Source organism: Carettochelys insculpta, chromosome 3 (assembly GCF_033958435.1).
Source record: "Carettochelys insculpta isolate YL-2023 chromosome 3, ASM3395843v1, whole genome shotgun sequence".
Taxonomy (NCBI): Eukaryota; Metazoa; Chordata; order Testudines; family Carettochelyidae; genus Carettochelys; species Carettochelys insculpta.
Genome location: NC_134139.1, coordinates 54,720,656 through 54,736,122, shown reverse-complemented (window position 1 = coordinate 54,736,122; position 15,467 = coordinate 54,720,656). Strand labels below are relative to the sequence as shown.

Below are 15,467 nucleotides of genomic sequence, written 5' to 3'. Positions count from 1 at the left end.
TGTATATAAGAGACCTGCTGCATGAAATCACTAAGACAGCATGCAATTCCACTGGTTAACAATCTGTTGCATAAAGGATGTTTCCTTTGTTTCTACTACTTCGATGCAGAAGTGACATAAAAATGGTAAAGAACATATATGGAAGCCAGCAACAGGCAAAAAAATGACTCTTGGGATCTCTCCTACTATCTTTTTATACAAACCTCCACTGAAGTCAATGGAAGTTTAAACCAACTCCTGCCACTCTCAGAAGAAATTCTCTCCCAGAATCCCTGTGTGGCAGCTGACCATTCCAAGGAACAGTAGACGTGATCTTCACTGCCCGACAACTGCAAGAAAAATGTGATGAACAAACCCGAGCCTTTTACATGAGTTTAATTGATCTAACCAAAGCATTCATCTCAATCAATCATGGAGCCGTGTGGACCATCCTCTCAAAGATTGGCTGCCCCAAAAAATTCATTCCCCTTGAAGAAGAACCTAAATATCTCTTGGGAGGATAAGTGCACAAACACTAGCGTCCTAGAAGAGTCAAACATGACCAGCATTGAAGCCATTATCATTCACCAACAAATTCGCTGGCCTGATCACGTGGTTCAGGTGTCTGATCAGCACCTCCCAAAACAGATTCTCTTTTCCAAGTTGAAAGGAGGATGAAGGAGTGCTGGGGACCAGACGAAGAGATATAGGGATGTGCTGAAGGCACACATGAAGAAGTGCAGCTTCGGTGTCGACACTTGAGAGAACCTTGCTCAGGACCATTCCCAGTGGTGGTAATCTGTGAGGGGGTGGCAAGACCTGCGAGGGAACACTACAGTGCAGCTGCGGAAAGGTGGAGAATAAGAAAAGAGCAGCAAAAACTGCCCCATGCCCCTCATCAGCTACCAGCACCTGCCCTTCCGTGGTAAGACCTGCGGCTCCAGAATTGGGCTGATCAGCCATCAATGGACTCACAAATAGGAGGGTGACATGAAAACATCCTACTCGTTATCAAGCAACAGCCAGGAGACTGCCAGATTCACAGCAGCATGTGGCCGTTGGCCTTCCAATGAATACCTATGATGGCAATGATTCATCCAGTTCCCTGCACAACATCCTCCACTGCTTTTATTAGGAAGATTTCTTATCAATCTACAAACTATTGCTCCACAATGTCTTCCAATTAATTTGTCTCCTTTTATATTACTTACTTCAAAAATATTTATACAAGTACTCCCTTCTTCTTTCCCCCATTCAGTCTCTTCTACAGCTTCATATGTTGATTCTTTATTAAACTGCTTTTCATATAAAACAACATATTTACATTGATAAATCACATGTACAAAAGTCACATCATGTACAAAAGCCAGGTTTTTACTTGTATTAGCCTGTTATACTAACAACAGACAGCACCATCAAGCCAATTCACAAACAGTATATTTATCCATATCTGAAGTCACCCTGTGATGGGGTGTACCAACCCTGCACTGGCCAAGAGGATGGGGACCAGGCTTACTGCGTGGAGAAGGCCCCTCACACACAACCCTGGTGGGCATGCTCCAGCTGAAGCCTGGTAGAGAGGCCAGAAAAGCCAGCAAGTTGGGGCTGGCCACCAGGGAAGAAGGAACTCCTGCCCTAAATTTGGGGAACAGGAGTAAGCCTGCAGAGCAGCAGTGGCTGGAGCAGCAGCAGCCAGAGTGGTGCTATGCACCTTGACCGGAGAGAGTCGGCCAGGGCAGGGAGCCAGAAGGCTGTCCCAGTGAGCTCAGACTGTTGTGGAGGCATTCCTCACTGAGCTGGTGACATCCCCACTAGGGACAGGGTCCTGGTCTGGGGCCCAGGGCCCCCTACTCCCATGACTCCAAACAAGGGGAGCATGACCTGCTAAGATTGACTAGGCCAGGGAGGTCTGCCTGATCTTTGAACTGACTAGGGAAGCTGTGGAGGCCTGACTATAGGGTGTAAGCCCTCAGAACAGGCGTGGGGCTGGAGGCCCTGCCACACAGCCATACAACAGTTTCCTCTTACTTTCCAGCCAGACCTCAGTTTTCAAGGCTGAATCATGTTTAACTACATTTTCACTCTTTGAAGGGTATATTTGGGTTAAGTGGATTATAGATTAAAGCAGATTAGTAATCCTGTATTAACTCAATTTGATGTTGACAATTGAGTACTCAGGGTGTTGAACCTCCATTCTGGAAAGCATCCTGTGTTCTGAATGTGTTTCTCCCACCCTCCTCGGATATGGTATGTACTGTTAATTACAAGATTTAATGTAGCTGTTCACATTTTTAGCTTCCTTTACTACTTAGCCCTTACTACTTGCAACTTACTTGTGTGTTTTATGTTAACAACCAATGCTTTTATTAAGATCATTAAAAATGGGAATCAAAGTATCTACAGACATCAATTGCAAGGGACAAGTTACAGAGTGATAGCAGAACAGAAGCTGTGTTTTTTCCTGAAGGCTGCAGATGTAAAGAGATCAACACATTTTATTTCTTTTGCCCTTTAGAGGGCTTTGCAAACAGGGATGGATCTATCTGGTCTTTAGACAGACCTCTCACTGAGAAAAGCCTCACAGCTCTTTCCTGTAAAGTGCCTCCACATTTCAGACCCAGAGCCATCAGTTCCAACTTCAGTGTCTCTAATCCCAGCTCTTCTATCTCATCAGCAGAGTTGAATGCCAGAAGGTCTATTCGCCTAGGCTCCTGCAGAAAGAACATGCAATGAATTTACTGTTTTAACAGATTTACAATATGCTCTTCTTGGAGAATGCTTATTTGGTCTCCATCAAGAATTCATTTTACACAAGATATTTACTCAGTGTTATTTGGAATTCATCCCAACACTTTCAAATCATGTTACACATATATAGATTCATGGGATATTTTCAAAATTAAACTTGAAGTCCAGTAACTTATAGGTCTTTTTTGTTATCTACAGGTATCTATATTTTTGAGTTATCCTGCCAAATTATCATGGCCCAGAGGTGGCCAACCTGCAGCTCTTGAGCCGCATGTGGCTCTTTGATCAGTGAAATGCAGCTCCTGCTTGGAGCCGCGTGCCCAGACTGCTCACCGCCGCACTGTGCACATGCCCCAGCACCTGGAGGGAGAAATGTGTTGCAGTGCAGTGACTCCAGTGAGACCTAGACGCTGGGTTAGAGCAGGAGGAGGCTGGGAATGCCTGGCTCTGGGGGAGGGGAGAGGGCATTGAGCTACATATGATATATTTATTTTTTATATATATCTGTATTTAGATTTATTATCTATATAGATATATAACCATATATTATACCTATAAATGCAAAAATATATAATATGTGGCTCCTTGGCTCTTACTCTCTAACTGGTTGGCCACTCCTGCCATGAGCCAAATTAGTGGTCAGGGTTTAACAGTTTGCTTATAAACAAACTTGAAATAAAAATACAAGTCACCTGTTATCACCTTGTTCCTCAGAAATTACAGAAAAATAATCCTATGAACATAAAGTTCTTAGAATTTTAGTAGTTCAACACCCAGTTCTGCGGAAAATCTGCAAATTTTACTATGGCACAGGCCATCCATCCACTGTCTAAGACATAGAGCTACAAGGTCATCTTCATTTAGAATATAGCCAAGATGAAATAGTCTCCTGCTACTGAAAAGGCAAATGAGACAGCCTACATTTCTATTGCAACCCCATTGAAATTACAAGAACCTCAGACAAAAGATTGTCTTTTAAAAAGGTGTTTAGGGGAGAAAAAAAAAAAAAAACAAAACTCTAGGGCTATGGCCACACTTGGCCAAAACTTTGAAACGGCCATGCTAATGGCCAAATCAAAGAATACTAATGAGGCGCTGAATTGAATATTCAGCACCTCATTAGCATTCGCATGCTGCCGGCTGTGATGCTTCGAAAGCACTGCTTTCCAACGCGCGTGGCTCAGCGCGGCTACATGGGGATCCTTTTCGAAAGGATGCCGCACTTCAAAATCCCCTTATTCCTCTCAGCTGAAAAGGACCCCTGCGCAGCCATGAAATCCCCTTATTCCTTTTCGAAAAGGACCCTCGTGTAGCTGTGCCAAGCCGTGTGCATTCAAAAGCGGCACTTTCAAAGCGCCATGGTCAGCAGTATGCAAATGCTAATGAGGTGCTGAATATTCAATTCACGGCCATTTAGAAGTTTTGGCCAAGTGTGGCCACAGCCAGAGAGTCTTAAGTGGGCTAGGATTCAGTTGCCTCAGAGACTAACATGCCCCTATGATCCATCACTCCAGTTACAATCTGAGGTTTTACCAGTTCGGATCCAGTGCTCAACTCACAGAGGTTGAGAGACAGGTGTCAGTGAAGGTCCCTTTTCACAATTAGTTTCTATTAGGTGTACACGGCCATTTTTAGCCCATAGTGCAGGATGTACCTTTCATTATTCTTCTTCTTGTCCTAACCACTGGGATTTTTCAGTTGAGTTAAAGTGACACCATCAGGCTAATACTGATGTGGGTTTAAGGTAATTAACAAGACTCAAGACACTAGGATAATGATCATTTAACATCACCAACCAACAGGTATATGGCCAAAATGATACTGAGGTAATACAGCCACTGAGGGAGCATTCTAGTTACCATCCCCTACAGGAGCCCAGGCACACTGCTAAAATTTTTATGAATACTTCTACTGAATGAATAGTACTATAAAAGGCAAACAAACTCACTATATACATCCACACTCACCAAATGTTGGAAGGCAAACCTCTTCTGGCAGATAAAAGTGTATTCTAAACCCACAGTGTCCAATATGCCTCCTATTTGCCACACATGGGGCGAGGGCACGACATCCTGTGGTGATCAGTTAAATTTCTTTTGGACACCACTGTTCTAAGCAAAGTATAGCAGTTGCCAGGATTTTTAGGTCTGACATATTTTGCAATCTCCTCTAGATCGATTTACAGTGGAAACAGTTGCACTGTTCAGTTTGTATTTACTGTGCTTCCCTGAGACAGGTCAGAGTTGTTGGTCCTCCATTAAAAGAGCCAGCGCAACTCATATGCGGAGCAGTTTAGAGAAGGAAAGCTTCTTTTCTAAGAGATGCTGCCTTTCCAAGGAGCCTAGGAACATATTCCAGGAAGCTAAAAAACTGACTTGACAATATCTCATTAGAATTCTTGCTTCAAGAATTCCAGTTGCTCTTTGATCCCTGTGCAGAAAGTGACTTCTGCATACAGATCATTATAGGAACTAGCATATCTAATGCATTTTGCTTTATATGCAGTGGCTTGGGGATTGTTTTGAGCTGCTATAAGGAGCTGAGCACCCACATTAATCATTCTATAGAAACGAGAATGGTCGCAAAATGTGTCAAGACAAGGTGGTTTTTAGATCCAGGCACTTTGGTTGTTGTCCTTTACATTAGTATGATAGGTCATTTGCTAACCAGATGATGGAAAAAGTGGTCCATAGCTAGACAATGAGCACAGAGGAAAAAGAAGCAATATGTCCATCTCTAGATGTTCACAGTTAGTACATATTACCTTGTTTTGCAACTGGTTTGTTTCCTGCTGAGAACCTGGAACATTTTCTTGCTCCCCATCCTTCAGGGTTTTAGCTGCATCCTTTTGCTCATCAGCTGCTGGAGTTTCAGCCTGTCCACCTTCAGGTACCTGGTCTACTAGATCTTTTCCAATATCTTCTAGTTGTTCTTGTGATTTCTCAAGAGCACTGGAGGTTGAAGTGCATCCAGTGGAATCCTCTGAGCTACTGGGACACTGATCTGGGAGTTCAGTCTTTTCAACATGGCTGCCAGTTGATTGCCAACAACCTTCTGCTGTGGCAACAGAATCATCTTCACTATCATCTGAGCTCTCAGGATCCTCCAGTCCTTCCACTCCCATCCTGTCCCAAACAGCATTTTAATGAAAATTATTTTAATCAAAAACTCACTTCCCCCATCACCTGGCCAACAGGGCTCACTGTGCTAGCTTCACAAAGGAGAACTACACTGGTTTGTCTCCAGACCATATAAATTCTCCCATAGGGTATTAAAAGGGTACAAGTCACTGTTACTGTACCTAACTCCAAGCACTCCTTCAGGAGCCATATATAATTTCTAAAGCACTCCTAGTAAAGAATGAGACAAATCCTCGGCTGCCAGGTTGCAAAACATTGGCTACATGAGCATCTTTAGTACATCTAACCATCCTAGCTCATCATTTGAAAAAATGACATTTAAAAACTCATTTTGTTAAAAGAACAAAACAATTTATAATTCTCCCACTGTTTTCTTTATGAAAGATGAACGAACGACAGTGTGAGAAGATGAATGGCGTCAAAAAATTCTTCAGGTTATATATAGTAGAAAAGGCTGAGCCCAGTTTAATTATCCAGATGAATATGGATGAGGGTAGGGTCAGCAGGAGGCACCAGGACATGAAGCAATATGAGGGAAAGAAAAGAGTGGTTAAAATTCCTTCAGAAAGATTTCTTTAGTTTCTGAAAAATAGTGGTACCAATGTTCCTGGGAGTGCTTAGTGTGTGACTTTTATTGGTGATTAGTTAAAAGGGCATTTTATTTTAAAAACCCCTTTAATTTTACTTTATTTATTACTACTAAAAAAAATCATTTCCCCTGGGTAATTATCTATTGCTTTTCTTATCCTTTACAAAGGTAGTTCAAGCCATAGCACTCACCAAAAACATTTCCTTTTCCCAAATTTGGCTCCATTCTTTTCAGATTCATTTGGGCGTTTCCTAGAATCACTGGCTTCTGGAGACACCATCTTACTGGAAGAAGCCTGCATTCCTAAAAAACAAAATACAGTATCTTTGCAGATTTATTCTACTCTGTATTAGGTTGTTAAGAGATAACCACATCCAAGTAAAAAGACTGAGCAGCTTCTTAGAGTTTTAAAAGGAGAAAAGGGTGCCCTATGGTTCCAGCTAAGTTCCATAAATACTTACAATGGTGTTTTTCAGTAATGGTGAAAGATATTGAAATGAGACCCGCAGAGAGTGAAGTCTTTCCAATATACTAAGAACAGGCAGAAGCAGCAAAAAGTTTCCCACGGGAGCAGAATGTCAACTCTGAATTTTAAACGGAGGCCATCTGAGGTGAAGGGAGGTTCAGTAGGCCAGGAGGTGCCCGACTGAACCTCCCAACAGGGTAGTAATCATTGCCTAAACAAATACCTGCAAAGAACTCCCGTATAATCCAGACATTTATTAAAATTTCTTAACTCTAGGTAATATTTGTTATTCTGATGTTTTTATTGAAAAAAGGTCATACAATTCTTACTGTTAAACTCCTGTTACCATTGACAGAGAATTCCGGACAGAACTGCTGACGACCTGGGACTCATGTAGCCTACCTGTCGATTACCTTGGTATAAACATATATATCATGTATATCTGTGTTGCAAGTTCTTTGTACAATATTCCAATTAATGTTATTCAAAGGAGGAAAACCTAACTCCATTGGTCTTCTTTAGAAGTCAAAATTGGTCTATTTCACCCAAATGAAACTGAGATGTACCTCACAATATTTAAGATCAGTAACAACTTCTCAAATAGTGTCAATTGAAACAACCATATTTTAATAAGCTATGATTGAAAAAACAGTCCCATGCTGACTGATAATTATTCTTTAAAGGGGTCATTCCATGTGCTCAGAAGTACCTTTAAGGACTGAATCCTCTAGCCGTTCAGCCATCTCATGACACTGTTGCTCGTAGTCTGGATTAGTGAAAAAGTGCTTTGGTTCTGCAAGTTTACGTTGCAACCTTTCCAGACGTCTTTGTTCTTTTTCCGCTTCTCGCTCTGCTTGCTGCTTAACCCATTCAGCCATTCTACAAAGAAAAAGGTCCAGAAAATAGAAACCAATTAGTCATTTCAATCTAACAATGATTTCACCCAGAGACAGAGAACGAAAAAGGAAGAGGAGAGGAAATAAGGGAGTTAGTCATTTAAAAAAAAAAAAAAAAAAAAAAAAAGAAAAAAGCACCCAGCAGCAACTCTTGGTAATTTCACTACAGGAGGGAAGAAAGTATTAATGCAAAACAAACTAATTATGGGCTCCAAAGATGGGTGAATATCACTGACCAATAGCTGCAGCTGGTGTGCTTTGAGGATCCTATAATTTTTCTGTTGCATGAGAATATTCTTCTATTCCATGAGAAACATAATGGTGCAGACAAGAATGTCAAACAGAATGAAGTACAGTCACTTTTAATTTGTACCAGCTGTATGCTTTAAAAATTATATCCATGTTATGGGCAAGGGTTTCAAAGAGCTAACAGTTTTAATATCCATGTTCAATTATTCTGACTACAACACCTCTTATCTGATATCTTTTAACAATAAAAGATTGTATTCTAGAATGATTTCTCACAAAGTAAATTTCTCACGCTTTTTCGTGGTTAACATCTCGTAGTCTCCTTCCACTAAGATCTCGACAAGCCTCCCGATTCGTTGTCTTTTCAATCTGCGCACCAAGTGCTCGGAGCATAGACCCAAAACCTGAAAATTACCGGAAGTCACTTACAAGCTGAGATAAGGAGACCCACAAGATTAGGGCCATTACAATTTTTAAAAAACTATTTCCCTTCCTCCCCGCATTCCAATAAATAAAGATCATGTCACCCAATGATAGCATGCTGGAGAAATAAAAACTTTGTTAGTCTCACCACTGGAGAGGAAAGCTACACAGAAATTATAGCTCCTTGAATTCTCTCAGTATAACTGAAGTCAAAGGTGAGCGGTATGTATTTGCAGATACAATGTGATAAATTACATTACTGATCTGAATGTCTCAAACATCAGGTCAAAGAGAGGGATTCAAGGTATAAATAAGTTTAAACTAACTTTTTTGCTGATGATGTCGCCCTCCTTTCACACCGACATGAAAGCATTGAAGAAAAGGTCACAACGCTAGACAAAACTGCCTCAATGACTGGACTGAGCATTAATAAGGGAAAGATTTTGTCTACAGTTACACTAGCAAGTTTTGCCAGCAAAACCCTGGTTTTGTCAACAAACCTCATGAAGTGTGTACCCATAAAATGCATTTTGTCGACAATATCTAGACAAAACGCAGCACTTTTGCTGGCAGCATTCTGCCTCATAGGTTTGAGGCAGAACGCTCCTGTCAACAGATTCTGTCGACAAAAATGCTATGTGGCTGCCCAGGGGTTGGGGGGAGCCTCTCTCAACAGACAGGGCATCCAAGACAATTGGAGGTCCTGTCCACTCTGCTTCCAGGTGCCTGTTTGGTCAAGAGAGCAGCCGGGCAGTCCAGCTGCTGTCAACAGAACTGAGTGCTCCCCTGATAGGCTTTTGCATGTGGCTGCACTCTGTCACCAGAAATTTTGTTGGGAAAACTCGACGGTGACTTCTGTTGACAGAGCGCTGTAATGTAACTGTAGCCCAAGATAACGAAGATCAACAATACAACACCCACCATCACTACACTGGGGGGGGGGTGACCTGGAAGATGTGGAGCAGTTCACCTACTTAGGGAGTATTATTGGCAGAGAGTGAGGAACAGAAAAGGATATCAGTGCCAGGATAGGGAAAGCAACAGCTGCATTCAAGACTCTCCATCCAATATACAGGTCAAGAATAATATCTGGGAAGACGAAATTGCAGATCTTCAACACAAACATGAAGAGTGTGCTCTTGTATGGATTCAAGACCTAGTGTACTAAAAAGTCTTCAGATCACAAGCTACACACATTCATAAACAGATGGCTAGGGTACAGCCTTCACATCAAATGGCAAGTCTTTGTCACAAATGAGGAGCTGTGGAACAGAACAGGACACGAACCAACTGACATTCAAATCAAGGAAAGAAAGTGGGGATGGCGAGGCCACACTCTCAGAAAACCATCATCCAGCATAGTCCATCAAGCTTTCAAATGGAACCCTCAAGGAAAATGCAAAAGAGGAAGACCTTGGACAATGTGAAGAAGATCTGCTGAGAATGAAGGACAACAACTGGGGTACTCCTGGAGTCAGCTGGAGGTTTTGCCCCAAGAGAGTAAAGTGGAGGAGACTTGTAGATGACCTATGCTCCACACAAGGGTTCAAGTAAGTAAGTATTATTTTATATCTAGCTCTCCTGAAGTCAGGCCAGCTGAATTACTGAGCTACTGATATCTCTAGAATCTGTATTCTGATACCACTGGGGACTAGAAGCCTCTAGAGCAGTGGTTCTCAATTTTTTTCACATCAGGACCACTCTTATCTAGCCAGAGCTCCCAGTGGGATCATTGTCATGACACCCATATAGTGAGAACATCCACACTGGGACAGAGAGTGATTTCTGTAGGGTAAAGTATGGATTTTGCAGAAATGCCAGCAAAATTAACTACCCAACTGAAGCAGTCACATAAGACAATGTAATCGGGTGGAGACCCAGTAATGTTAGAATTCTACTTGAACTTCTACCACTGACTCGCTCTTGCCATGTCACTTTTCTTCTGTCTCCATCCCATCCCCTCACCAGTTAGGGAAAATACTTACCTAACTACTGTGAAGAGATGCAGTTGAACAAAACTGTACCAGAATTCCTGAATATCCTTTAAAGAAGCCTTGAAAAAAGTGCTATGAAAATATAACAAGCCAGACATCCCTCCTTCTAGTAAGATAGTCACTTTTTCAATCAACTATTAAAACAAACTATGACCATAGGTAGGGCGAACATACCTCCCAAACACAGGACAGGGACACATGCTGGGAGGGGTGGCTCCTCCCAGTTCCTCCAAGCAGATGCCGTCCTCCCTGAGCTCTGAACCACGGCAGCGCCCCAGCGCTCCCAGGAGCCCTGGGGAGCGGCAGGGACTGGAGAGCCACGATGTTTCCCCTCCGCCTTCCCCGAGTGACAAGGACAGGGCAGCTGTGACGCTTCCCCCCACCCTCTCTGAGCCCCAGGGAAGCAGCAGGGATAGTGCAGCCGCCCACGATCCCCCCGCTTCCCCAAGCCCTGGGGAAGGGGAAAGTAGGCTTATCTGGGGGCTCCCTGCTCCCGGGCTGGCAGCTAAGCTGCTGGTGGAAAATACAGGACAATTAGTCCCTTTTTTAAAATAAGTAGGGACGTGTTTTTGGCATCCCAAAAACAGGATGGATGGTCACCCTAACCATAGGTGAAGAGAATTTTGCAAAGCCGATTCCAAGCAGACAGTTCTGGGGACGTTGCTTATTATAGATTTCCCTGGCTGTTATATCCCGGAGTATAAAGAGCTGTTTTCTAAACCTGGATCTCATTTTAGTCCAGCTGAAGGCAATGGCATGTTTCCAAGTCCAAGCATAAACTTTTCAGTTTCTCTGTACCTGAGCCTGATTTAGAGCCAAATGGGACCATTAAGCAGGCCTTCACAGGCTCACATCTGTAGAGGATGCAGCTTGTCACAGAGTGTCTTGTTTTACCCCCCATATTTATTTTAAAACCTAAACAACAGTGGTACTTGTGAAGGCCAACTATAATATCATTTTGAAAAACACTATTTAGCTGACCAGCCCCTCCAGCAGGACTCCAATGGCAAACTAGACAACACAGAATGATGCACATTAGATTGTCACAGTAGAGTAGAAGTTAGCAGGCATGACACGGAAGCTATGTCTATACTTAGGAAAAACTTGAAAGGGCCATGCTAATGGCCAAACTGAAGAATGCTAATGAGGTGCTGAAATGAATATTCAGCGCCTCATTAGCATGCTGCCAGCCGCGGCATTTTGAAAGTGCCATGTTTCGCTCGCGTGCGACTCGTCCACATGGGGTGGGGGTGTCCTTTTTGAAAGGACCCTGCAAACATCAAAATCCCCTTCTTCCTATCAGCTGATAGGGATTTTCAACGTCTTTGGGGTCCTTTCAAAAAGGACTCCCATGCAGACAAGCTGCGAGCAAGTGAAACGCGGCTCTTTTGAAGTGCCACTGACTGCTAGTGAGGCCCTGAATATTCATTTCAACACCTCATTAGTATTCTTTGATTAGCACGGCCATTTCAAAGTTTCTCCTAAAGTGTAGACATAGCCTAAGTTATAAATAGACACTAGTAGCCAGTCATCTTAAGGAAAATTAGAAAAAAAAAAATCAGAAAAAAAGACCCTTGATTTCTGTGGCATACAGATGGAAAATGCTGGGGAAATTTACTTAACATTTTAAAATGGAAGCCTTTATGTCTCAAATATAATTAGTTCAGTAACCTGTTTTATTTTGTTATTAAAATTCAGTTGTATAATTTGCCTACATTTCAGTGTTTCAAAGAAGTGCATATTTTTAATTGATACAAAACTTTTTGTGCAGTTATTGACAGTGAAGTGGCAGCTGGGTCTTTTGAAACTTAAAGGGCAGACAGACAATATGAGTTTGAGAGAGAAACACATTACAGCTGAACCTTTCGCTGATAATTACTTCAGCAGAAACACTATTCTGACATTTAAATGGTCAAGTTTAGGTTCCACAGGTAAAATTTCAGACTTTCTGCATGGCAGACTCAGGAAACTAACAGTGCATCAATTACACTCACTTCACGTTTTTATAATCATAAAATCTAGACCTATTTAAAAAAATAATAAAAGCTTCAATGCTGGAGCAAGACTGCATGGCATATGGGAGATTCTGTGAGTTTTATGATTGTGGAAACTTTGAATGACAGGATACTGGATTTTTCCATCAAAACAAAAAAGCAGTTCAGTAGCACTTTAAATACTAACAAAATAATTTATTAGGTAATGAGCTTTCGTGGGACAGACCCACTTCTTCAGATCATAGCCATACCACAACAGACTCAATATTTAAGGCACAGAGAACCAAAAACAGTAATCAAGGTTGACAAACCAGAAAAATTATTATCACGGTGAGCAAATCAGAGAGCAGAGGGGCTGAATTCACAAGTTTACTACGGAAAAAAATAACCTAAACCTCCATAGCGTATAGTTTAGAGTAAATGCTTCAAAATCATCTAAGTGACTGAAGACACTAACTCCTGTTGATTGTCATAAAAGTTTAGATTCTTACATGTCTTAGTCTTTGAAATTTTACCCTTTACTCTAATACAAATTTTAGATTTTTTCCAATGCTATATAGTTCAAAAGCAGCATAAGGAACTAACCTCCTTTTCCACCACAAAGTCTTGGCTCCAGACTATAAACAGCACCATCCTGTAGCAAGTCTTCAGTGCTAACCAGTCTTCCATTACATTTCACATAGAAACTGTCCTCAGGAATGCCCTAGAAATAACAACAGTCAATCAATTTTTATCAATCTGGGTAACCCATTTTAAGGATACAATAAAAGGAGAAGGGCTTTTGCCTCCTTTTTAAAAAGAAATTAAAAACGCAGAAGCTTTCTGAGACTTCAAACATTTATTCCATATGTATAGTCTTATATGAAGGTTATAGGTGCTTACAGAGAAGTTCAGATTCACCTGCAAATAGTGACACTGTTAAAATGCATTATGCAACATGTAGGGCTCATCTACACCAGCCCCCTCCTTTGAAGGGGGTAATGCTAATCAGCCTGGTGAATAGCAATGAGGTATTGTGCTGCATATGCAGTGCCTCATTAGCATAATTCCCACCTCATGAACTTCGAAGTTGCTAACTTTGAAGTGGCGGCAAGCACCGTAGCCATCATCAATAACTGTGAGCTCAGCGCCCGCTGGTGTCTGATGCCTCTCTATTTCCTTCCATCTTTTCCTATCCAGTGCAGAGTGGCTTAGTTTCTGTAGACTAGCTCTGCACCAATCTACTACATCATCTACCCATTCTCTGTGGGGTCTGCCTCTCCTATTCGAACCATTATGCTGAATACTAGGGTCTTGATTTTTCGTTCGTTGTTCATTCTGCAAATATGTCCAAATAGTTGTAGCTTCTGTTTTATAACCTTCTGCAGCAGGTTCTCTTTCGGCTGTATCTTCCTATAAAATTCCTCATTGGTGACCTTCTGCATCCATCCTATTCTCAGAATCTTTCTATAACAACAACTTTCAAACACCAATACTCTTCTTTTTGAATCTTTCATTATCACCCGTCTCACACCCGTACAAGCTGCTGAACACGTTTGCAAGACACCCAGCTTTGTTCTTGAGCTAATTGCTTTGCTTCTCCAGATCTCATCCATCGCCTTCAAACTCGCTCTTGCTTTCGCTATTCTAGTCACTATTTCCTTCCTACAGTCTAGATCATACGTTATTGTTGTCCCCCAGATACGTGAACTTCTCTACATTTTCTAGTTCAATACCACCCACACTGATCTTCCTTCCTATTTCCTTATCTCCAAATACCATTGTTTTTGTTTTATTGATGTTCATAATCAGTCCATACCACTTCCCTTCTTCATTTAACACCTGCACCATTTTTGCTAGCTTCTCCTCATCTTCCTCAATGATAACTATATCACCCACAAACCTCAAGTTGTTAACTCTTTTCCCATGCACAGATATCCCTTCTATCTCTTCCTTGATCTTGTCCATCACTCTTTCCAGATGTGCAATGAAGATACCTGGTGATATTGGATCTCCTTGTCTCGTACCTCTACTTGTTTCAAACCAACCTCCCAACCCCCGCACGTTCTCACCGCTGCCTCCGCATTATCATTGGAACTTAGAAGTACCTGCACAACTTGAAAGTTCCCTTAATCCCCAAACTCCCAAGCCACCGTGGCATGGGGTGGGAGGAATGGTTTGGGGCTTAAGTTCCAGCACCTTTTTCTAGTGAAAAAAAGCACTGATTGTAGGTAGAGAGATTTTTTAGTTTGCATATAAAAGCCAGTAGCAGGATAGTAAAAACTATTACACATGTGTGCACGTTTTGTAGCAAAGCAAATGATCCACCAGCAAGGGCAAGACACTAGGCAGTGGACGTGCCCAGGGAGGCTGGAACGATTTTTACAATGGGGGTGTTGAGAGCTCTTAAACCAAACCGAAAGCCCAGTACCTAACGGGGCCCTCTTCCAGCCGGGGGTGCAGCAGCACCGCCAGCGCCTCTAGCAGATCCCAGGGGCTGAGAACAAAAACAAAATCCCAGGGACCACATCGACATGACATTCTTCTTCCTCCTTCTCCGGGAGCTCCCGAGCAGGGGCTCGGCGCCGCCCCAGCTGCCCCCTCCTACCTGTGCCCGGCAGTGACTACGGAGCCAGTCCCGCACCGAGCCGCCACCGCCGGGGGGCAGTGGCACTAACTGCGCTCGGGAAGTGTCCGGGTCCCGCACCAGCAACGCCATCACCACCCGCTCTACCAGGGTCGAGCCGAGAGCGGACGACTAGCCGACCGGCGCGGCACGCGTTGATGACGTCGAAGCGACACGCCCGTCACGTGGCGAGCCGGGGCGCCGCTCGCTCTGCGCAGGCGGGGCAGGCCTGGAGGAGGCCGATACAGGAGGGCGGAGCTCTGGTAGCCGGAAGGGCGTAGTCGCTGCTGCCGCTCTGACCTTTGCGTTCCCATGACGACGGGGCGGGTGGAATGCTCCGCTGACCGCGCGCGTTCTCTCCGGCTTCCCGCACTATTGGGTGCT

The 15,467-nt window shown here is 42.9% G+C and overlaps 1 protein-coding gene across 1 annotated transcript; it reads right to left on the bottom strand.

Annotated features, from left to right (window-relative positions):
- Positions 1-601: 601 nt before the first annotated feature.
- On the bottom strand, positions 602-15,224 carry SDE2 (SDE2 telomere maintenance homolog). Its single transcript, XM_074988588.1, has 7 exons — positions 15,066-15,224; positions 13,064-13,181; positions 8,360-8,471; positions 7,632-7,801; positions 6,648-6,759; positions 5,492-5,852; positions 602-2,690 (listed from the first exon to the last, which is right to left on the bottom strand). The coding sequence occupies exons 1-7, from the start codon at positions 15,174-15,176 to the stop codon at positions 2,475-2,477; spliced, it is 1,200 nt and encodes a 399-aa protein (XP_074844689.1). The 5' UTR covers positions 15,177-15,224; the 3' UTR covers positions 602-2,474.
- Between the last annotated feature and the right edge of the window lie 243 nt (positions 15,225-15,467).